The 24,115-nt window shown below is 36.3% G+C and overlaps 1 protein-coding gene across 1 annotated transcript in view; it reads right to left on the bottom strand.

Annotated features, from left to right (window-relative positions):
- Window positions 1-723: 723 nt before the first annotated feature.
- ZNF654 (zinc finger protein 654) overlaps window positions 724-24,115 on the bottom strand; it is a 36,307-nt gene continuing 12,915 nt past the window's right edge. Inside the window, exons 3-9 of the mRNA XM_076350812.1 lie at window positions 20,066-20,147; window positions 17,973-18,108; window positions 13,666-13,868; window positions 12,757-12,896; window positions 7,798-7,939; window positions 3,779-6,095; window positions 724-3,386 (exon numbers count right to left, since the gene is read on the bottom strand). Of these exons, the coding sequence (XP_076206927.1) occupies window positions 3,379-3,386; window positions 3,779-6,095; window positions 7,798-7,939; window positions 12,757-12,896; window positions 13,666-13,868; window positions 17,973-18,108; window positions 20,066-20,147 (3,028 nt within the window). The 3' untranslated portion in view covers window positions 724-3,378. The remainder of the gene's footprint in view (window positions 3,387-3,778; window positions 6,096-7,797; window positions 7,940-12,756; window positions 12,897-13,665; window positions 13,869-17,972; window positions 18,109-20,065; window positions 20,148-24,115) is intronic.

Raw genomic sequence — 24,115 nt, 5'->3', positions numbered from 1 at the left:
CAGTGAACTGTGATCGGGTTAGAGTAGACAGTCTTAAAAGGAAAGTCTAAATCCAAGTTACAGCCACCTGGAGGAACGTTATTAGAATACGATTATCAGCAATGAAATGCACAAACTTTGATCCAACAAAGCTCCTAAACTCATGTGTAACTTCAGGCAGCTTTAAGGTACTTGCATGCTTACATTACACATGTGCTTCAGTACTTACTGAATCAAAGTGACACATCCTGAAGAAGTATTTCCAATTACATCATACAATGCTTAATGCCTGGGGGGGAAAAAACCTTTCAATTCTAGATTTGGAACCTTTTTCAGCCCTAGAAGTTGCAGGCTTAGTATAGGGTAATACTCAACACACTAAAGAATCCTTAAACAGCATGTAGAATTATCCCCCACACATTACCAGTATCTTTTTGCTCCTGATTAAAGTTGCTTAATACTGCAACTATCTGAGAGTACCAATACGTATCAGAGAGCAGTTTAAGCAAAATGCAATGTCTTCTGAAGTAAAAATCATTACTTAAACCAAAAATGTTACCACCCACTTGCTACTTTAAGTCAATTTAGCATATTTCTGATAGGTGTTAGGTGATGCTAACGTTCACCTACGTAAGAATTCAGTTTTCCAGTTCTCCAAAGTGTATATACTGAACACATGGTATAAACAAATGGTGGTGTCCAAGAAAAGCATCTTTGAACAAAAAACGCGTTTAATGCAGGTACAAAAAATTATGGTCACAGTTTATGCATGTACATAGATGCATTTATCTACACACTTCAGCCAAAGAAAATACAAGTCTCAATCATGTTTTTAAAGCATCTTCAAACACGTGGAGCTCCAGGAAAAGGCAAAAAAGCACCAAAGATTAAAGGTACATTTAAAAGACTTTACACAAACATTTTTGTCATATTTATTGACTGAGTTTTCAGATTTTTAAAACTGTAATACTTTAAAATTAACCTTTTTTTCCAGATATATTTAAGCAAATTTAACTAGATTAACAATGTTAAGCAAAGAAAGGGGAGCCTGGGAACATTCAAGATGGTAACTGGGTCCTTAAAAATTAGTTGGTAACTTGAAAGCAAAAAATGTGAAAGTGCATTGGGCTGATAAGGTCCCCATTAATTTTATGTTTAAAAACTTTTAATGCATTTATATATGTAAATATATATAGTGTGTGTATATATGTATATATAATGAAGGATGCATTTAAATCAGTTTTTTTGCAACTGCAAAAAAAATTCTTTGGTGCCTCAAATGTCATACAAATCTCTGAAAGTGGGCCAGTCATCAGTATTAATGTAATGCACACATACCTGTGATCATAATTTTATAACCTTTTACATTAATCCAACTCAAAGTTAAGGCAAAATTTTTCTAGAATTCAAAAGAGTATGATTTTGAATTTGTGTTCTTTTTACCTCCCAGGAGGGGAAAAGGAAGCAGAATCAATGCAAATATCTGTTTAATTTCACAGAGGATTATTAGCAGAGGCATTACTGAACTATTAAGTTTAAGTTTCAGAACTACTTAACAGCCTATTTTACAATGAAACCCTTAGGTTTGCAAGTGTGAGCCATTGCTACAATGAACAGATCTTTTATGTACCTCTTGATTTTTTACTCATTAGTTTTTACATATCTGTTGATTTAAGCAAGTTGATCATCTTATTATGCCATACACGCATTGTGATGAACTATTCAGTAAGCAAACTAGCTGAGCAGGAACAGTTGGTCTTTGCTGTCCTACATTTCTGTGATGACTCCATCTATACACACCAGTTCTCACCACTATACCTTCCGTGCCTACAATCACATTAAAATTTTCAGCTACCCGCATAGAACAGGATCCCAAATAAAACATTTTTAGGTGGCAAGACAGTATAAGATAAATTAGAGGATAAATTAGCACAGTAATTAGACAATGTGCATGTTTGCCACACCTCTGTTTGGGGTGGGAAGACCATGAACTACAACAGCATCTTTTCTGGTTTCCAAATGTCCTGTATTTCAATGTTACATATAGAGCTGAATGACTCAGATTTCCCATCTTCACATTCTGATTGTTTCTATGAACAGTGAATTTTGGATAAAGTGCTTAACATTTAAATCTAACTCCTTCACTAACTTCTGGGAAAGGCCATCTTTTCAAGAGATGCTACTAGATAGGGTTGTAATGCGTCTTAAGGTTGAGTCAATACGTATTTTCTCCCTTCCTCTAGGCAGTAAGTAGTTACAGTACTGAGTTGTGACCTACCACCATTAAGCAACATCACAAACAGGCTCTTCCTGATCTTTTTTTTTTCCCCCCAACTTGACATATGCTTTGCTTATGACTGCCCTTTTTTTTTTTAAAAAAAAAACAAAACTTTTTTTTTTAAAACAGGAAGCCATCTCAAGTTCTTTTCAGTCATACCAACAGCTGAAGGACCTCTGTATTCACATAAAATTAGTTTAACTCTGCCCTGTAATGCAAGCTTAACCCCCTTCACCTTCTGTATTTGTTTCAATCTGCTTCTGTTAATATCCACACAATCTGTGCATGTACTGCTTGTATTAGTCTTCCTGCACCTACAACAGATGTTTTACAGGACACTCTTAACATACACATTTACCATAGCCTTGAAAAGGGCTTCTCTTATGCACAGTGGAAACCAGATGCATGCAACTTCCACACTTCATATCACATCAACTCACTTTTCCTTGCATGCTCTGTACTTCCAAGTTTTTGGCTATTCGAGCATTCCATCCATCTTAGATTTCTTTCTACATTCCTCTTTCTGGATTCTGAGTATAAGTTTACTAAATGAGCTCCATGCTTTTTAGCAGATAATGGAATCATACTCAAACTTCGAAAAAAAGAATGCATGGTTCCTCTACGCATTTCTTATCCATATTATAATAATGTAACAGCTTCTTGAATGATTCCTTCCCAGCTGTGTGGATGGATATCCTTTAACCACACATTTTCCAACTAAAGCAGCTTTCAGAATTGGCTGGTTTTATTTCCATAAGGCAATTAACACCTCTGCTTTCTCTGCTTGCTCAACTGTATGCCTTATTTTCCTTAAACCTTCATGCTAGAAAGACTGTGCCACTAAGCTTCAATCACACATTTGGAATGAATGTGGCTTTTCGGATAACTGGTACTTTGGGGATTTTGTAGCAACCTTTCTGGACTCAAGACCTGCAGAGCTCCTGCTACTCCTCTGTGAGTTTTGTCTAGAAAATGTGCTTTGTCTTTATCAAGGTCATGTTTTTCTTTAGTAATTTGAGACTGCTTTATGATTAAGGCCAACTGGGAAATTAACTGATGCTTCTTCATGTAGTGTTTTCTTACACCACTCCTCGTCCGATACATTTTCCCACAACATTGAATCAGGCACCTGCAAAAGAAAATGCATTGGGATCAAAATGAAGACTAACCAATGTAAATCATTCTTTAATCTAGAACACTGCTTTTGTTTTTCGACATGTTTAGTTTCAAACATGCAAGGAAAGACAGATTGAATTACCCCCTTCTGTCTTACGAGAAGCCTTTTCCATTAGAGTTGTCTACCAATTCTCAACACCTCTTTCTTATTCTAAACAGCATGTCCAATTTGAACTTCCAATTTAGCACAGTACTGTGATTTACTTCTCTAAGTTCTAGCATACTACAATTGCTTAGAAGTTGTGTCTGTCTTATCTATTCCATCAGGTTGCCTGTTTTCAAAGACCGTTTTCTGGTTGGTATTTTCCTCCAAACAAACCAACCCAGAAGGACTGTAAGACTTACTTTCATCATCTGAATCGAATCCAAAGAGCGTCTGACACTTCTTTTGTGCAAGGTGAGCCTCAAGTGCTTCTGAATTACAGTAGATGGTCAAGCAGTTGCCACATCTAAATCTTTCTGTTGATTTGCTACAAAATTTATCTTGTTCAGAATGAGCATCTACTTTATCAGTCAAAATTTTTCTACGTTTTGGCATGCTAATGTATCGTTCATCAAGATAACTTGGAGGCAATGGTCTAACATACGGTTTTGTTAAGATGACACCATATGAAGTATTCTCTGTTGTCTGATTTGGTTTAGAAGGTAATTGCGAGGCAGCAGCATTATTTTGTGGTATATCATGACAATTCTGTAAAACTGGTAACACTGACCCATTTTCTGTCCTTGTTTCATCTGCCACTCTGTCCAAAGGTATTTCTGATGACTTTGATGATGTCTGATCTACGTCACTGTGCCCATTGACTAGTTGGTCGCTAACAACATTACAGTTTTCAGAATTTGGCTGTAACACAGGTGTCTTTTGGTCTATCAAACTTAAAACTGTAGTGCCACCCTCAGATGAACTTTCATTTCCATTGTGAATTACATTATTTGCTTTCTTCTCAACACTTTGAATATATGTCTTTGGTTCTGTAGAATCCTTCCTTGACTTCCAAGTTGGAATTGGTAAATCTACAGTTTCTTTTTCATTAATAGATTCATCATCATCTTGGTAACTACAAAGTTCTGAAGGATCATCTGAAGAATCTTTTTCACTTGCATCTTCTGAACATTCTGGCGTTTTATTTAAATAATGCTGAGCCTCATGTTCGTACAGCAAAGGGAGCTCCTCAAATAGCTCACAGCACTCTGCAAAATTGCATTGAGCTTTAAAAACACTATGACTTTTTGTATGTTCTGCAAGCTCAGTTGACAGCTTAAATCTCTGATTACAATTAAAGTGTAAACAAAAGTAAACATTTGGATACACATGTCTCTTCAGGTGGTCTATAAAATGTTGGGAATCAGCAAATTTTCTCTGGCAGAACCGGCATTTTCCTTTATTCCATTTCATTATATGCTGCTGCACCTTCAAATCAGTTGGATGAGCTTTTCTTGCGTGTTTATTGAGGAATCTTATCTTTTTAAACACTCTAGCACAACCATTAGCAGGGCACTTAAAGCTTCCTTCCTCATCCATAGCATCAATGTCTTTTTGAGGGCAAAAAGCTCCATTCACTTTATGCAGAATAGGTGACTCTTTACTGGAGCTCTCATCATCTTCGGGCAAACTTTCTGTACTTAAAGCATCAGGAACGTTATTAAAACAGCTGTCACTACTATTTTCAGTAGCATCATCCTGGTCACTTAGATGGTTTTCCACCGCATCAAATACCTGTTCTGCATTCTCCTCCTCCACTTGGACCACTTGGTCAGCACTTGGAGCTATTGCAGTCTCTGGTTCATTATCTTTGGAACCATCAGAATTCCCGTTTTCAAGAGACAGAGAAACATCAGAACATTCTAGTTCATTAAGAGCAGGAGCCTGCTGACTAGCCTCAAGAACTGCAGCAAGATGTTGCCTTTCTATCTTCCTGACGTGATTCTTTAAGTGCTTCAGCATAAGTCCTCTTTGCCTGAACTTTCTGGTGCAAAGTACACAGGAAAAACTGCCCTTTTTTTGGTGAGCTTGTGCATGTTTCACGATGTGACCACCAACAAATTCCTTGTTGCATATCACACAGCGGTGCCTTGGTACAGTTTGATCTAACATTTTAGATGCCTCAAGAGCTTCATGGTTCTTTTTGACATTACCTTTGGACTGGGCTTCAGAGAGGTCTTCAGGGTCAAGCTCCCCATTGCTGACATCTGTTAAACAGACACGTTCCTCGCTCAGAGCCCTATACTCTGTTATCTTCTCTGTATTTGCAGTAGAGTTTTCCAGTGTACTTTCACTTAAGCCAACAAAGGCTTTATCCCCCAATAATGCTAAACAATTCTGCTTGATCATCAAGAAATTCCAAAACTCAGGATCAAAAAACAAACCTTTTTTCAAAATCGGAAGCAATTCAAAACGTACACGGTTTTGAACAGAACTAGTGCACTCATTGTATTCTTCATCTGCACATTTATACAAATGTTCAACAGTGTAGTACGATTCCAAGGTGCGCTCAAGAAAAAAGATTGAAAGAGCACAAATTCTGAGGATCTCCAAGTCATTTGGCAGAAAATGAGCAATTGCTTTATAAATAAGACTTTTCATGTTGGGATCTTCACGGAGGTCTAACTGTAGGGCACATCCACATATCTCAACACATATCTGAAGACCATCTTCACCAACCTGCAGAAAGGGAATTACAGTGTACATAATTATAAAGTATGCATAATGGTATTTTCCTTATGGGCTTACGGAAGTCTACAGCTTGAAAGTAAAATTAAAAAAAATCAGACCCACAGAAAAAAAAAAAAGAACTAGTCTAAACAATGCCCAAACATCAACATCCCATGTATTTATATTCATCTACTTGCAAAACAGTTAGGAGTTCAGAAAGCATCCTGCTAGTAAACTTCACCTAAAGGCATGTACATTTTAAAACAATGCTCAAAGACTATAAATACAGATACAAAAAATGCTCAAAAATAACATCTGGTTTGCACTGAAAGCTACACAGCTACTGTAAACAAAGCTTCAGATGCTTTTGCCACGTGCAGTTCTATAGTTAAAGAAGATTAATTATTTGGCAATATAAAATAAGACTGCGGCAAATCATATCTGATCTAGCAGTATCTTCTGTCTGCATCTTCACTATCTAGGCTGTGTCACATTATAATTGGACAGTTACTCTATATTTTGCCTCTGTTCCAACTCATTTAACTTGCATTGCATAAAAATACAAGCTATAAAATATCGCCCTCAATTTTGAACAATGACCACCAGGGAAACCATAACAACCCACGGCCAAGCATCCTAAAAGGCTTGACTTTTCAGAATTGACAAACCATCCTTCCAATGGGCAGAATTCCTATTCCACACTTCAGGCTGGGGGCCCTGCCATGAACATGTAATTCAGAGGGATGATCAGAAACAAACTGCCCAACAGGTAGCAGATTAAAGTAAAAAGAGTTTCAGGAAGTTTAGAAATAATTAATACCTACCTGTATTTAAATGTATGTTAACAAATACATACAATGCTCCATATGTAGTGGGTTATTAAAAAATATGATCATTCAGATGCAAATACAAATAAAAGTTATTCATGTCACCACAAGTATTTTAGAATACATACTGAGATTAAAATCTTGAACAGCAGCAAATCATTGCATTTAGAACTGTACAGCAGCACCCGTGACAAAATAATTTATAATTCACTTCGGGCATAGAATATGAAGGAGCTCTGTTCGGTCAGGTTAATGATAAAAAACAACATTTGTTTGGAAACAACTCACACTCCTGTGTGTGAAGCGTTGCACATTACATCTTTTGCAGATGTTTGTATGGGACAGTATAAGACTAACATCTGAAGCGTGAAACACTGCACTTTTCTGAAGCAAAATTATGTCCAGCTTTTCCTTTATGTTACATTAAGCACTTCCTCAGATTTGATTGGAACTGGTGAAAGGATTCAGAACTTAACAAAGGTGAAAGGCAGATAACAATGGTATTACACAAGTCTGATTTCCTTAAGGAGCCAGGCTGAAAAAAAAAAACCTACTGATGCATCTTTCACATTTAGTCTGTGTATTTATTATTAATTTCCCCATTTATTTATAGGGCATGACATTCCTCAAACTTACTGCAGACAGAAAGAAAAACTCAGAATTCAGTAAAATAAAAAAAATCTTAAACACACACAACAGATCACGGGCAATCATGATACTGAAGCACATCTGGAACTTGAGAAAATTTTTAAGCTAATATTGTGTCCTTCCCTCTCAACTTTCCAGAAAAAGTGGCCATTGCACAATATAAACATCACTTCTCTTTACTTTAACTAGTTACAAAAAGAATGGGGGGTGGGGCAAAACAAACAAACAAAACTTACTTCATCCTTAATGACTTTCATGAAAGGGAAAATTACTCTGACATTTGTAGCAATTCTTAAAAGCTGGTAGCACTGGTCAACAAATACTTGTTTTGATGGGTTAGATTTAAGCTGCAGTTTACTCCAAATGAAGATCAGGTCCCTATAAGTACAGAACAAAATATTTCAATTAGATTGAGTTTTAGAACTCCATCACTAAGCATGATGCATTACTAAGAACAACTATTTGCATATTCTGTAACTAAAATCATATTTGAGGGTGTAATACCAATCTAACTAACACCACAACTATGCACAATGGAAAATGCAACTTAATTACTTTGTTAAAGCTTTCAGGGTATCTCCTATCACTAAGCCAATTAAATATTCAACAAAATATTAATGTATTCAGCTTAGTATCAGAGAACTGCATAATAAAATCAGATTCTACAGCATCTAGCCCTTAACACCACAGGCAACAAACGTCAGGCTGAACAGCAAGCTGTGTGCTCTTGGGATTAAGTTACTTGCAGTACAAGGATGAGGAGTCCTTCAGGAAAAGAAGTGTTTGAATGTGGAAAATGGGAGCGTTGTAGAAAGCTAGCTTCTGATATGGTCCATTGACAGGAAATATCGATGTTCTCCAGTTATGCATATTACAACACAATTTTCTTTTTTTACTGCTGTCATCACTGGTCTTTCTAGCCGATAGCAGTTACATGAAAGTATCAGGCTCTACAGCTATTCACACATCTCTATGATCCTCAGTCAAACAACATTTCTGACTGATAGAAGGACACATAAGAACAGATTGCTAGACTCTGCAGCAGAACTCCTACACAGGTACTGTGTTTAGTCTATAAAATATAGCTAATTGAAATTTACAGCCTCTAATTTCTATGCACTTTAATTCAGAGACTCGGAAGGGCAACTGCACTTAACTTTTAGTTATAAGAAAATTTGCCAGCACAGAGATTTTACACAGGAGTAGATCTAGTTAGGACTAGGCAGAAATCCCACCATAACATTACAATGAAAACAGGGGACCAATTGACTTTCATTTTCTGAAGGAAGACACTTTTTTATTCCACCAGCCTCCTCCCTCAGAAAACACAAACTCAGTTACTGACAAAATATTTGGTTGATCTTCCAGAGTCTCTGGTTTGTGCCAGATACAAATCAGACAAACCAGACAAACCTTTTGAGACTAAGCTTGTCTAGTGAGGTCAGTGCCTGCATGAAGGGAAGCGACAGAACTGCCTCTGACAAAACACCAACTTCACTTTTAAATTTAGGACAGCTCTACAATTCTGCTTGACATTTTAAGAGCTAGACAAGAGAGCTTGATTGTTTTCTTTCATTCAGAACCCAAGAAAACTGAAGTTGAAAGAAAGATCAAGCTTACATGGGGGAAACTGTGAAAAAGGAGTTCTATAAGCAGCTCTACCCACAAAAAATTAGTCTTACAGGTTTTCTAAAGATACAAGCTGTTCACATCTGCCTTTACCAGGCTGGAAATCTAAATTCCTGAAAGTCTTTGCAAACTTCACGTGTAAGTTTGAAACTAGCGTCTTCATGCACCAAACCATTAATAAAAATTCAGTAAAAGTCTCAACCTGAAGTACAGAAGAACTGAACATTTTTGCTGTTAAATGTTACAGCAGTTAAATAATACAACTTATTCTCTGCTTTGTCTCATACCATTTGAGAGCAAGCCATTTCAACACTAATCCCAGAGAATTTGAGAAAACTCAAATTATTCTTCTGAGAGATTAGTGGTTAAAGTGGCTTGCCACGTGTTCAGACAAGTGTGACGGCTGGCACAAGGAAAGAACTGAAAAAGGAATGGAGAAAACTGAAAGTAGTAGGAACAGCTCCATGGGTGAAGAGCAAGCTGTTAAATCAGCTTAACCACCATTTGACTAGACCCTGATGTGAAACAGTATTTCAGTCTTATTCCTCCATGTAAACATGGAGGCTTCTCCTTCTCAAGCACATTTCTGTCTTCGATAATCATTAAGGATTAAAGCATTCTCAAAGAGCTGACTGGACTCTGTTTCAACCACTTAAATGCTTTGGATACCAACTTTAACACTGAAGTCAGCAGCACTTGAGATACTTCTGTGTCACTGACGACAACACAGATGATAAACTTGAGATAATGTAGGCAGGGGTAGTTTTCTATTTGCTCAATTATTACGGCATAGTAGTACAGTACTTAATGACATTTACTTCTTGGATAGTATAACTTAGTTCACACTGAGGCCTGTGCTTAAAGTATTATGGACATGTGTTGGGGCAATTTAAATTGTTACTGTGAGATCACAGAACTCGGTACCTCTTTACCAGCAGCAACCAGGTATTCCAGCCTGTTAACCCCCTGCAAAACACCAAACCCATTGCATGCCTCCATCAGCAACATAAGAGAATGGTTAAGCCTGCCCTACCTGACCTAGATCTAAAATCTTTGCTATTGTTGATAAGTAGAAAGTCTATCTTTTCTTGGGTATAGATAGCACACTTTACCAAAAATGTTATCCAATTCACAAAAATTACCTAAAGGCCAAAGAATGAACGATCGGGTGGGAAAAATTCCCTGACTTACTGAATTTACTGCATAGGAACCACTTGAAAACAGCCAAAACAGCATTTAAAAATTGCGAAAGGCAAGCCGTTCTGCTACACCTGTTCCATCAACATTTTGGCTGTCTTCCTGAAGAGACATCACTTTTTGATACTAGAAAGTCATTAATCACATCATGATGGACTGATCTCTTACCAATTCCTTGTACACAAATATTTCTAGTAAGACCAAGCACAGCTTGCTTTCTGATTAATTTGTAAGTGGGCTTTCACTTCAGAAAAATAATTCAGATTATCTGAATCTAGAATTTATTCTTAATGTCAATGAAAACAGTAAGAGTTTTGTGACAGAGCTGCTTAAAGTCCATCTTCCTCTGACATAGTAAGAGCTAATGTTTCAGCGTGAAGATTTCATATAGGCTGCTTCGCACGAAGCGATAGCAAGTATCTGCTATTTACAGCTTTCTAATCTATTTTGGTATCTTATCTTTGCTAGTAGTGTTTGCTGCTAGATCTGCAAGGTCCTCAATTCCAGACAAGGCAAGATGATTTACGCTGTGCTGAAGACGTTAAAAACTTCTCTAGGGAAAAATACACGATGTGGGTTAATTTAACCTGGCTCCTACTTCTTCGAAAATTTGAATTACATGCCTTCACAAGCTTTGTTCCAGTTTACATTATCTATCAAGCGTTATGCAGATTTCTCTTGTTGGGTACACAATTGTTAAGGCTCAGCATCTCTAAAAGAATGAAACAGCTGTTCTAGCTGCACAGACATAACTGCTCTGAACTCTTTCAAAAGATCCTCAAGTTCTATATTCTGAACAGAGGATTAAAATACTAAGAGATGCCAAAATGGCTTCCTTGATAAGCAGATATCAAACAGTACTTCAGTCTCTTCTGGAATTTCATTTTTGACATCCGCTTTGCCAGAACATAAGGACAGACATCTTGTTTGAATAGCAATTTTCAAAATGGATGATGCAAAACTTAATGATCAACTGGGTAAGAGCAAAGTTAACAAGTTACTATAGCAAAAGGCATAAAAAGTGGTTTAATTCCAATATTTAAAATGCACTTCTTAAAAGACTGAATCCCCGAAACAGAGAGCACTAACCATGTAACTAATACGTGCAGGTTACATCTGCAAATTTCCTGATAAGTAAGAAGTCAGGAGATCCAGCATTTGGGGAGGAATCAGCAAAGTCGGATTCCATTCCAAAGTTGGTCATTGGGCTCACACAAACTAGGTACCTTTTTGGTTGAACAACTTCGTCTGTCCTATGGGGACAGTCATGCCCACCTTTTTCTGGACAGACAATGAAAAACGCCACTAGGTATTGCCAATACATTGTATTATAAATGTAGGTCATAATCATAATTCCAAAGGTTTTGATTCAACACAATCAATTACTCATCCAATAGTCAAGGAAAAACTTTATTAACAAACCAAGCATTATCATGTCTGACCTTCACTACTTCCTCAAGAAGGAAAAAAAAAAAAAAAAGAGGAGAGACATCTTACTTTTCAGTTCCCTGAAATCTGGGAACAGGGAAATCCTAGAGTCTGAACTCCATATTAAAATTAGTTATGCAGATTAATAATTTGATCTCTATTGATTAAAAAACCCCAAATCCTTGCTGACTAAGCCTTTTTGCTTCAACTGCATAATCAAACAAACAATTTAAGCATACTTTATCAAGGAATGCAGATGTTACTTTAGGTACAGAAATTATACAGGCTAAACAGAAGGATTATCTTCCTTAGCCATCTTTCAGTCCTCAGAATGATGAAATTTTTGAGAACTCTTTAGAAAACTCTTCTTAGCCGTAAAAACATCCCACTATGAAGCTGATTCAGGGTCTACGAAGACATTCTTACATAAATGTTTTCTAGAGGACCACCATTTATGTTATAGCTCTGTTTATGAAGTAGAAGTTTGCATAATTCAGAGCACATTTTCAGAACCACATATTCTCTTTTTAGACAGATTGGTGACATACTACAGTTTGGTTATTATAAGCAGTGTCATCTAACTAGCAGAACAGCAAAACATCTGTATTGCCAGAGAGTCTACAGACTGCATATTGTTACACATTGCTAATAATAAATGCCATATTTATAGGTATTTACAGCCTGATGTATGTAAAAGCTCACCCTTCTGTAACTTTGAAACAGTTAGTAAGTGTTATGTACTATGTAGGCTACTACTGTGCATGATTGCGTGTAAAAAGGCAACAGGCATAACAGATGTACTAGGAATGTTTAAAAATCATGTTAGAATGTTTTTATCTGGTATTTTAAACTTGAGCTACATCTCAAAGTTAGGTGAGTTTCATTTTGGCAATAAGCATTTATTATCTGCTAAGCTGCTTCACCAGAAATAAAGTATTTACCATATACAATACATGTCCCCATTTTGAAGCTGTGGGACTAGGAACGATTCACATAGCTGTAAGGCTAAGGTAGTCTTCCCTTCTTTTTCAGTGTTGCAGATGATCTCAATTCCACTCTTGCAATCAGTCCTCAACAAGTGCTATACAATTAAAATAAAATCAATTTAGATAAATTTGCTAACATGAAATAAAAATCTATCAGACCTTGCTATATTAAAGAAGCTACTGAAAACTTCAGGAATTGCTATCAACATAGGATTTCTTTGGAACAGCTTTTGTGGAGGTCTGTAAATAGAGATTTTGGAGATATTTAGCGTTCTTTCATATTTCTTAGAGTAATGACAATTAGAATAATTGTCTGAGAAATTAAAAGACTACACAAAAGCACTTTTTTGCACGATGGTAGCTTGTTCTTAAAACAAGGTTAAGAAAAGCATTGTTATCTAGTAAATGCTATCAGTGATAAAAGTAGGGCCACATTCAGCTAAAGTGTCATTTTACATACTGGGGCATCATTAAAAAAACTTGAAGGCGAACAAAACTATATAATGTACAAAACACTGGACTGACATCAATTAGGCTCAAGTGCTTTTGCTAGAATAATAGTCAATAGTAAAATAGTCGATACACTCAAGTTACAAAATATTAATGACTCAAGTTATTTAGGGAATATATCTACAAGTAAACTTGACCAAAAAAATTGCATTTAGGTCAACAAGATTTGTAGGCGCTTAACATTAACTTTTCAAAGCTTAAGCCAGCACTAAGTTAAGCAACACCGGTGTAGTTGCCCGATTTTATGACATTTGGTTCTACAAAAACAGAGTTCCATATGCTCCTCTTGACAACTTGTATACAGTAAGTATAATGTACCACTTCATTAAAAAAATGTATACTGACAAACAATACCTCCTGGAATAGCTGATCTTCTAATGGTGACATATAAAGACAGGTGAAAAGAGCTTGATGGAAATACAGATCTTTACTGATATCTGGATGATTTATGCAAGATTTGATAAGAGCCATTGCCTCAGGGATGCGTTCACAGGCAATAAGGTATCTGGCACGTAGTTCAAAGAACAGTGGATTTTCAGAGCTTAAATATTTGTTAACTGTACAGAAAAGAAAGATTTAAAGGCAATTAGAATATGAAGTCCAAACAACAAATATATTTAAATGTAATGTTGTTTTTAATAGTGCAATGTCAACAAATAATATAAAAAAAGGCTCTGCTAAAGAAGCTATCGTATTAAATTAAACACCATCAAGAATCTGTCCTTCTGCTTGGAAACAGAAATTGTTATTTTTCTTACACCAGTAATCTAATTCAGTATTTTGTTTCTAACAGATCAACACAAGGTGCTGCAAAGGATTAGTAAAATATACACTATATAGAAGCAGATACGAACATTTTCAAGAAAGAAAATTCCCTCCTTTCTCAGCACTGGAATCTGGGTGATTGTCAGAAGTATAGGACTGACGTCACTTCCAACGCTATAAATGTTTAAAACAACTCAGGATACTCATTACCCATTAAAATGGAAGAGGTTGGAGTGGTGAAAAAGTTAACTAGAATTCACATGCTGTTGCTTTAAGTAGCTTTGAACACCTTAATTTTGCTTGGAGAAGTGGAAAATACAATACTTTTTCTTCCTCTAAAAGTGCTACTGGGCACAATTCTAAATCCCTAAATACCTTTAAATTCTAGGCCCTGATTTCTGGAAATCTGTTTTTCAGATCTAAAAGCTAATCTTAAAGCTAACATTTGAATGAAATTGTTTCAACTGAGATACTCAAAATACTTAATGTTTAAGTAATTGGGAATTATGAAATACATAAGATGCTTTAGATCTCTATTATAAAAGATCACACAGATTTCTAGTATCTCTTAGGATTAAAAGTTAAAATATCACTCAAGGGTACAAAATGCAATAATGCTGCTTTTATTTTGAGTATTGTTTGCATCTTGTCAAGTAAATGCACACTCCGAGGTGTTAACAGTGTGATAACATTTGTGTAATGTATTGGACAATATGGCCTGATCTTCCTCTTACATTCTCAACAGCTACCTTAACAGAAAGAGTTAAAACCCCACAATTTCTAGTGCATACCCTGTAGTACCATACAGTGTTTCATATTTTAAAAAAAGAAAAAAGAAAAGAAATTGTCAATTTAAAGTCAATGAAGGCTAGAAGTGAGCATGGGAAGTTTATACCTTAGAAGGAACCCATATTAAGAAAGTTACAAGCAACTTAAAGTGACACTTAAAATGATTAAAAAAATAGAATTGGTTACTGAAAACCATAATCTGAACAGCTAAGACAAACTTTTTTCCCAAAAATAAAAAGATTACTTGTATAACAAGCTTTCACTTAAAACTTTTTTTTTTTTAAGGACGTCTGGTTTGAAAGACATTCCTTATACTCAGGAACAGGATTTCTCTAGCATCTTTATTTTTACACAAGCTAATGGTATTATATGCTAGTGAACATTTAAGGAATATTATTCAAGGTGATACAAGGTTTTAGATGAGATTTGTTAATAGATGTACCATAAGGTCCACCACAAGAGAAGATCTCATTCCCACTATCCATTAGCACTTCTAGGCACAAACTTAGTAAAGACGACAACTGAAAGAAAAGCCAGGGTCTAACAGTGGTCATTAACTACAAGAAAAAGTGATCATACAGAACAATCCTTAAAGCCAGGTAAAGGCCTCTCCTTTTTTGAATTAACATACTTACGATAATAAACCAAATCATCAGTTTCATATGCAAACATTACCCAACAGATTAGTGAATATTCACATTGAAAAATCAGGCCAGAAATACTTAGCTTTTGTTATGTGCTAATGTTAAGAAAACGCTGCACATATAACAACTGGCTGTAACATCCTTCTCCCTCAAACGAGGGAAGATTGCAGTCCACAATACAGGTTAACTTGTTATATCATTTCCACTTTCTGTGTGGGGAACTCTTAGGTCAGTATGCCCCTCTGCTCCACAAATGAGAATCCTACTTCTGACAGCATGAGCTCCCAGGGAAGGGAGTCTCCTACACCCTCCAACACTGTTTTTAAACAGACTGAGTTCCAGCTACGCCACTGGCAGGATTGTGCTCCCTCCCTGTAGTGGAATGCCCTCTTTGCCCAAGGAAGCATTTACAGCTCTTCTAACCCCCCAACCAAAGACAACTGCTAACTATAGCAGCATTTAGACTAGTTAGTCTGTGATACATTAAAAACGGCTTGGGGAAAACAACATCTATTCTTGTCCAGGCAGCATGTGCGATGCTTTGCTTTACAGCAATAGATGCCAACCATCACCTTAGAAACTAATTAACTGCTTACATCTGAGTGTACCTTTGTCTACAGTACTCTTCTAGATGTTCACAGTAGGCTGCCTTACTGTCCCTAATCTACTAGAAGTTTATCGCTCCTGTGTTTCAACCCTGCTATTTTTCTTTAAACCAAAGACTGCCTTACTTTCCAGCCATCTCAAAATAGACTGCAATACTACAATTCATGTAAAGACAGACACAGCGAGGTTTGTCTTGGCCTAAGCTTCTCTGTGTAATTAATGAATCCAAGACAGGATTATGTAGTTCACACAGTACATATTTATCAAACTGACTTTTGCAAGTAATGGTTGGTGATTCAGCAATAATAGGCAGTTTTCCTTATTTAAAATAGTGATCCCTGAGGGAACTATACGGCCAAGTTTCAAAATATACAGCAAACACTGCCAGCCTATAGTAGTGCAGAATGTTTGCTCTGTAAGACTTCACAAGAATCAGATTTTAGAGGAAGTGAGACAAGAAAGAAAAAGCTTCCAAAAGATATTATCTAAAATAAAAAGTTTATCATCACAGATGAAATATGTCAAGGGGGTGTGTGGGGATATCAGAAGATGAAAGGAGGAAGAATACCTCAGCAGAGGGAAAGGAGATGTGGCCTGCAACAAAAGGAAACAAAATGATCATCTAGTGACAACAGGCCATCTCGTTCCTACTCTGCCACGTTAAAACTAAGTAAAAGTCCTCAAACTGCTACCCATCATATAGAGGCTTCATGATGACTAAGGGAATTATTAAGGCGAAGGACTAAACTAATTCCTTGCTGGAGATGGAGATTGAGACCTAACTTGAGATCATAACCACCAAAACTTCTAGAGTTCGTCATGCGATGCAGAACAAAACAAGGATAACCCTTTGTTTTCATTTTGTTTTTGTAGGTATTCGACTAGAAGTTTATCAGATATATAATAAAAATCATGAGTAAACTATGTTGCTCAAGTGCTTGCTTCACAAGAGAGAAAAACAACAAAGACTACCCACTTAATCACGTTAATTTGCTATCAAAATACTTTCTCTGGTTCAGGAGGCAGCTGAGCTGTTCTGACTTTATAGTCCTCTTCCTCTCTACAGAATGAACACATTGTCATAAACACAGTAATGAATCTGAATCATGCATTACACCACAGTAACTAGAGAAGAACTAGGATTTTCTATCACTATCAAATAGAAACAACTTATAAGAGGTCCTCTGTGAACACTGCTAGAAAATACGTAGTATAAGATGTTAGTAAAGACTTTACTGTAGATTGGATATTTTCCCCTTACAAACTTTCATTAACATACTGGCAATGTTTGTTTCCACGCACTGTTAAAAATGCTGGTTTACTCTGCAGCCTGAACAGAAATCTTTCTCCTACTCCCAACTCTAGGAATTACATATACATAAACAGAAAGCAGCTATCAGGTGTAGTCACAGGCCTCATTCTAAACAGAACCAAGAAAAGCCACAAGCCCAAGTATTTACAATTTAAAAAAAAATTGAGTCGGAGTACCATGAGACAGAAATACACATCAGGTCCTCCCCTGATCATGTTACTTCAGTAGCCTAACTAAAGTCAAGTCACTCTCCATGCTCTTTCAGGGGTTGAACACCTGGATTTGGTAAATTCATTTTATAAGTAACTGCTCAGTAGCCTCTTGTATCTGAATAATCTGACCTCTACACTATAAAAGTAGACTTAAACTACTAGCACAGAAATTTAGTTTTCTTTCAAATAAAAAAGGGACCGGTACATTTTACCACAGAAAAATAGTTAAATTGTGTGCAACACCAGCTGAAAACACCTGACCTTAATATAAAAAAAAGCATAATTTAGCACATTTTTCTGTACTCTAAAAAATTAACGTGGTAAATGAAATACCTAATTCCTGTGATACAGGCTTTGCCTTAAGAATTGCTTGTAATACTGGATCCTCCCATGGTCCACCATCTCGGATGATGCGAGTCACTAGTTCCAGGTTCATATTTCTGTATCTATTTAGAAGGTTCTGACATTCCTATACGTAAAAAGAAAAACAATTAGAAAGAAGAAAAAAGCATTGTCTAAAGATAAAGTTAGGCCATCCAAAAGATAAGAAACAAGAAAACTCACACATGTTTAATTATTTCCTCAGTCAACAATTCAAGCTACAAAGTCTTTTATTGACCAGGCCTACACAAAGACCTAAAGCAACAACTTATATTCTCTAAAAACAGTAATACAGAACTGTGGAAGCCAGAACGCTCATGTCTTCTATAGGCACGCAGCAAGAGCTTGTCATTTCCATAACAATGCAAAAACGCCTTTCCTTGAATTAGAGATATTACTGGCATACGCTGTGGGAGAAGTCTTCACCTCATGCTAGTCTGCACAGATTTAGACATGCTTGCTGATGCTGGATCTGTGATCCAGTGATTGTGTCTGAATTCTATGAGGGAAAAATGGAATTAAGCCATGTGAGTCACCAGCCCTCCTCAAGCAACCATTTTTCTCCAAATCTCTACATAACAGAAATTATGCTTGCCTAAAATAATCCGGAATGTTTTAGCCACCCATGATTTTCACATGTACCAAGTTCCCCCCTCTCCTTGTTATTTGCTGGTAAAAGTGTCAACATTAATGTTAATCAACAGTAGAATTTTAATCACAAGAAAAAGGTATCTAATTTTGAAACAAAAAGATGTAGCCGAAGAATGGCTTCTATGCACATACAATTAACTTCTTCACATATGCTTTTTTGCTGTAAATTCTTTTAGTTTCAACTCATTTTTTTTCTTTTATATTCAGGTGAATATGTTTGATGGTAAAAAATGGTTAAGTAACTGAAAATGGTTTTCACTACCAGTTTGATTACGCAACTGATTCAGAAATTCTTTATCTAGAAAACTATGTAAAGATATATTTTAATACATTCATTGTTTAGAAGTCAAGGCAATTGAGAATTGTAATACAAAAGCACAGAGAAAAAAGTGTTATACATCACACTTTTTCCTAAATACTTTCTTGTTCATAGACTGTTTTTGAAAAGCACTTATTGCAGGACTGCCAAAATGTCCCATTACTCTTATGCAAGAGACCCTACCCATTCCTGAGGCTGCTAAGCCACTCCTTGACCCCATTCTTCCACCAATTCTAATCAAGCATGTAATTGCTGCTGGTTTGATAATTAAGGTAAGTAGTGCTGACACATTAATTTGTAGCAGCAGTAACAAACAGGTATCAACATAAAAATAACAAAGGGATAGCTATTTTTCAAACTGCAGTTCCATGATCAGTATTAACAGAAGAAACGACCCTGGTTTTCATCCCTTCTTTCCCTACAACAAAGTTTCCTCTCATGGTTGCACAAGTGCTTGTGTTCCCATGCAGTGAACTTGACTCTCAAAATCAGTTCAGGTCAAAAAGACACCTGGCAAAAAAAGTTAAGATTTTAAATCCAGGACTACTTATCTTATGCAGTTGTATACAGCCATACAAAACCTTGTCCCAGTCTAGCCAAGAGTACAACAGTTTTAAACAATGTGAACTTATGCTGACCTGAAGAGCTCATTAAGATAGAACTTCAATTTCAAATTTACTGTTTAAAACCACAGAGGGAAACTTGAGGTTTCATGTCATTAACTGGTATGCAACACTGGATGACATTAAGTTCTAATTAGATATAAACAAGCAAAGCTTCCCTCTTCTATATATGGGAAACGCACAAAATATGTCTTTAACAAGATTGGTATTACAAACAGAGAAGTACATTTTACTAAGTCCAAGTAGATTCAAATAGCAATACTGATGATAAATGTAAGAATAAAAAGCTTTCCTTTCAAATATACCTTTTCCCCTTTGGGTATAAATGTAAGCAAAGCAGCTACCTTCTTTCACTATAATGGCATGTTTCCTCCAGGTTATATATCCACAAAAACTGTCTTTACATGTACTAAAATAATATTAAAGGTTTATATGAAAGTAGGCAACACTACCTGGATTGAACCTAAAATATCTTTCAAAGGATCTTCATAGAACTCGTCCTTTCCAAAGAACAGCAGCAATTCAAAAAAACTCCTAAAAAACAGAAGTAGTGACAAGTCAACCAAACTAAAAATGTTAATTCAAAAAATGAAACTACTGTAAGTCTATTAGTTTTCACAGCACTAAAAACAAAATTAGGAGTTTCATAAGTTCTAGACTCATGCCCATGCCAGACTCGCTCTAAAAAGTTTGGCTAATGCCCACACTCTCTAAACGCAACTTATATTTCAAAAACTTTATGTTGGTCTGCTATTTTGTGCTGGATTTTGGCAGTTAGACTTACACACACACACTCCAAACACATTATTCATCAGGCATCAAGTCGCAAATACAATACAGCTATAGATAAGCCAACAAGACCAGATCAGTAATAAAATAGATTATACTTAAGCACAATTTAAAATCCCTTCTGCCGCACCTTTTTCATAAGTTCAGGACATTTAGACTGACTTTTAGACCTGCCTGATCTTCTCCCTCAAGAACTCTTATGTCCTTCCTACTGCTGCTCCCCATTCACCATTATGAAAGTGAACCTTCCTCAAAAGCCAAAGCATTTGTCAGACACGCAGCGATTTTGAGGAAGAAAGAGGACAACTGTAAAATTACTATAGTATGCACAGTGTATAAGGAGTTACATTCGAGGAATAGTAACTTCACGTGAATGCAGATTCCCAACAATTCATATTTTCAAGTGTGATAAGCACTTTCTACTAACACATTTTATTCCATTTCAGCCTGTCTTGCCGTAACGCCCACCGAAGCCTCTCTATGAAGATGCAGGTTTAAAGGTGCTATTAATTTCATATTTCCAAAGAAAGCCATTGAAGATTATTTTCAAAGGGAGAGCTTTGTGCAAATATGCAATTGGAACTACATTCCTCTTCTGTGTGGCTTTCAAACAAATTGATAAAACTTCAGTTTTGCCACCAACAAGTTTTTAAGCAAATCAGGTCTGTGTGCAGCAACATGAATTCACAAATGTTACCTCAAAAGAGGTGGCAGATAAGGGAGAAGGCAGGACTGATCCTTTCAACAGCAGCCTAGATTTAAACTGACTTGTGGCCTCCATGTTTTCCATCATCTTAAAATACTTGTCTAGCATTTTATTTATTTTTAATACAGTGACTGAGACAAACAATCCTGACAGCAGAATCAGAGAGGTTGGTAAAAAGTAGCTTTCCAGAGCTCAAGTCAATTTAGGTCTTCACTTACAGAAGCATACTTCCAGATAATACTTGCAACTAGTCAATTCAATCAAAAACTAGCGAGTTGGATCTCATGGATCTGCAGACAGCTCCAGTGCACCTGCTATTGCTCTGCCTTAAGATTCAGAGAAATTTAATTTCTATTTGGAAAAGGTAACTACCAAGTACTGCACTAACATAATCTCCAATTGCTGGTTGAGAGAGTCATGAGCAGCAGGCAATAACTGGGCGACTCTCAGAGGAAAAGATAGTACTGAAAGAAAAACTGTATCTAGGGCGTTTTAGAAACGGGACTGAACAGCAAAGGCTTTGGTCTCGTAACAGAAGAAAATATGAATAATTTCCTTTAAGATTATTCTAGACATTTTTTCCAAACGAACAGGGAGAATAAGGAGGCAGAGAGTGAGAACGTGGAAGATGACTCCTAAAAGAGGTTCCAGCACTCTTCCAACCTATAGGTTTTTGAGTCAAGAGCTTGCTGATGGCAATTTCTTTCCTGACTACAGCATTTAGTCTTTTGTTGCGACAGCTCTTAAAACAAAAGGCAGATTTTCATGAACAGCTGGACAAGGAACTCTTTTGCAGAACAATTAAATTCACTGCAGTTATCCCCAAATTTAAAGTCAAACTTAAACATATTTAAAGTTAACACCCAAAGTATTCCTACAAAACATTTCCCTTTTAATAACACTAATTCAAAAGAAGTTAAAGAGCAGACTTAAGACAACTTTTTCTCTCAATAACATTTTCAGAAATATTGTGCATTAAAAGATCTTAATATTCACATAAACAAAATGAAGTTTTGTATGTGAATAATGCAAAAGTATCAAGAAATAAGGTTTCCTTTAGTTTATGCTGCAGTATTTTTCCTAACCTAAAGTGATAAGCTATGCCAAAAACAGACCTAGAAAATTTAAGATACACATTCATTATGTTCAATGACAGAACTTTTCTCCAGATTAGGTCCTTGAATCTCAACTCAAATATGGAATGAAAAAACAACCAGTACCCAAATAAGTACTTTGTTCTGAAAAACATTACCTCATTTCATGTTAATAAACAAAATTTTGCAGCATACTTGACCCTCAGAAAAGGTCAGGCATGAGTCATGTCATGATCTGGAAAGCAGCCAAACTGAAACTTAAATAATAAGACAAAACTAGTTCTAGCAAATGATGCATGGATCCGTTTTTATTTGCTTTGACTGATTTAAAGAGAATAGGATCTTGAAAAAAAAAAACCTCTGGAAATTAATAGTGAACAAGTGTAAACTACAGTTTTCTTCCCTATCAATGCACCTGCTCCACACTCTTATCAGACTAATAAAGGAAGCTATCAAAATATTTGTATTTCCTCATCACCAGTCTCCATTCAGTTAAAATTACTATAGTCAATTCCAGCTTGGCCCTGTTATCTTAAATCAGTCTGCAGGATTGCAGATCCACATTTACATCCGTTTATAATAATGGTGCTTCTACATTTATCACATCACTACTTTGATGTTACTGGCATCAGAAGATTGCCTAAGAACACTAGTATACTGGCACCATTAATGTATTAATGGCAATACAGATGCTGCTTCATTTGTGATGAACAGCAAGGCTAGTAAGCATAGGAAACGCAACAGTCATTACTGTTAATAGTTTATTGCCTGGTTACCAAGGAAATCTTACTCAAGTATGACAATACAGTCAGGCAGATTTTTGCTCTCCAAGAACTAAGACTTAATATACACCAAATTTTCAAAAGCAATTGGAGCAAGGTCTCCCAGGTAGCTGCAACTACTAAGTCCCAGGATCCCTTTACAATACCACATGCAAAACTACACCAGTCAGAGTCAGAAGAAAAAATAAGCTGGAGTCTAGAATGGAAGAAAATCTCAGTGAGTAAACCCAGCTCCAAAAACCAAGATAGACAAGGGTGACAGGAACTCAGTGACCAATTCACTTCTAGATTATCAGGAAGTTACCACCCTACATACAAATACCTGAATTTCTACCTTTTTTCCTCCCAAGCTTTGATATTTAAAAGTGTATAAAAGTGTGGTTTGAACTTTATAAGTCTTTTCCTAAAAACTAGTAGAAAAAAAAAACAGAGGTCACCATGTTTTGATGCAACTGCTAGTCATTCTCCGATACCTGAGCATTCCAGTTTTAAAAATCACGGTCTTATGTTTCCATAAATAGTCCCACGTCAAATAGTTTCATACACACAAAACAGTAAATCTCTTTGGTGAAGTCACACCAACACTTAAAGATAGCATATACTCTGTAAGTGTACAGAATAAACCCTTGACTCCTATGTAATTAGTACTAATAGCTCAAGAACAGTGGAAAGGATAAGCAACCCAGTCCTCCTGACCAAGTAAACTAAGTGAGGAAGACTAGGAGACTATTCACTTCTGATGACTAGATGAGGCGGGAGCAAGACATTTCCACACGAAATTCTGAACTGAGATACCGAGCTGTATTTGAAAGCACTGCTCAACAAGAAAGCTGTTTAACCAGCTGGACAAATAAATCTGATTTACTCAAACCAAACTCGCAATAAAGCTAGCTTTTAGGTTTCTGTCCCCATCTGCTGAGAGAAGGTCAAGTACATTGCATCTCGGATAAGTATATTTAACTCACTTCAAGATTTTTTTTTTTTTTTGCTTCCATTCAACATTGAGGTTTTGAAGCCTGAAAAGTAGGGTTTTAGAGCAATTAAAAAAAAGGGACTTTTACTTATCTACTGATCATTACCCTGACACTTTCAGCCTTCATCTGGGAAAACCACCAAAGCATCAAGAAAATC

Source organism: Aptenodytes patagonicus, chromosome 1, assembly GCF_965638725.1.
Source record: "Aptenodytes patagonicus chromosome 1, bAptPat1.pri.cur, whole genome shotgun sequence".
In the NCBI taxonomy this organism is placed as follows: domain Eukaryota; kingdom Metazoa; phylum Chordata; class Aves; order Sphenisciformes; family Spheniscidae; genus Aptenodytes; species Aptenodytes patagonicus.
Note: the sequence above shows the minus strand (reverse complement) of the source record. Positions and strands in the feature narration are given on the sequence as shown.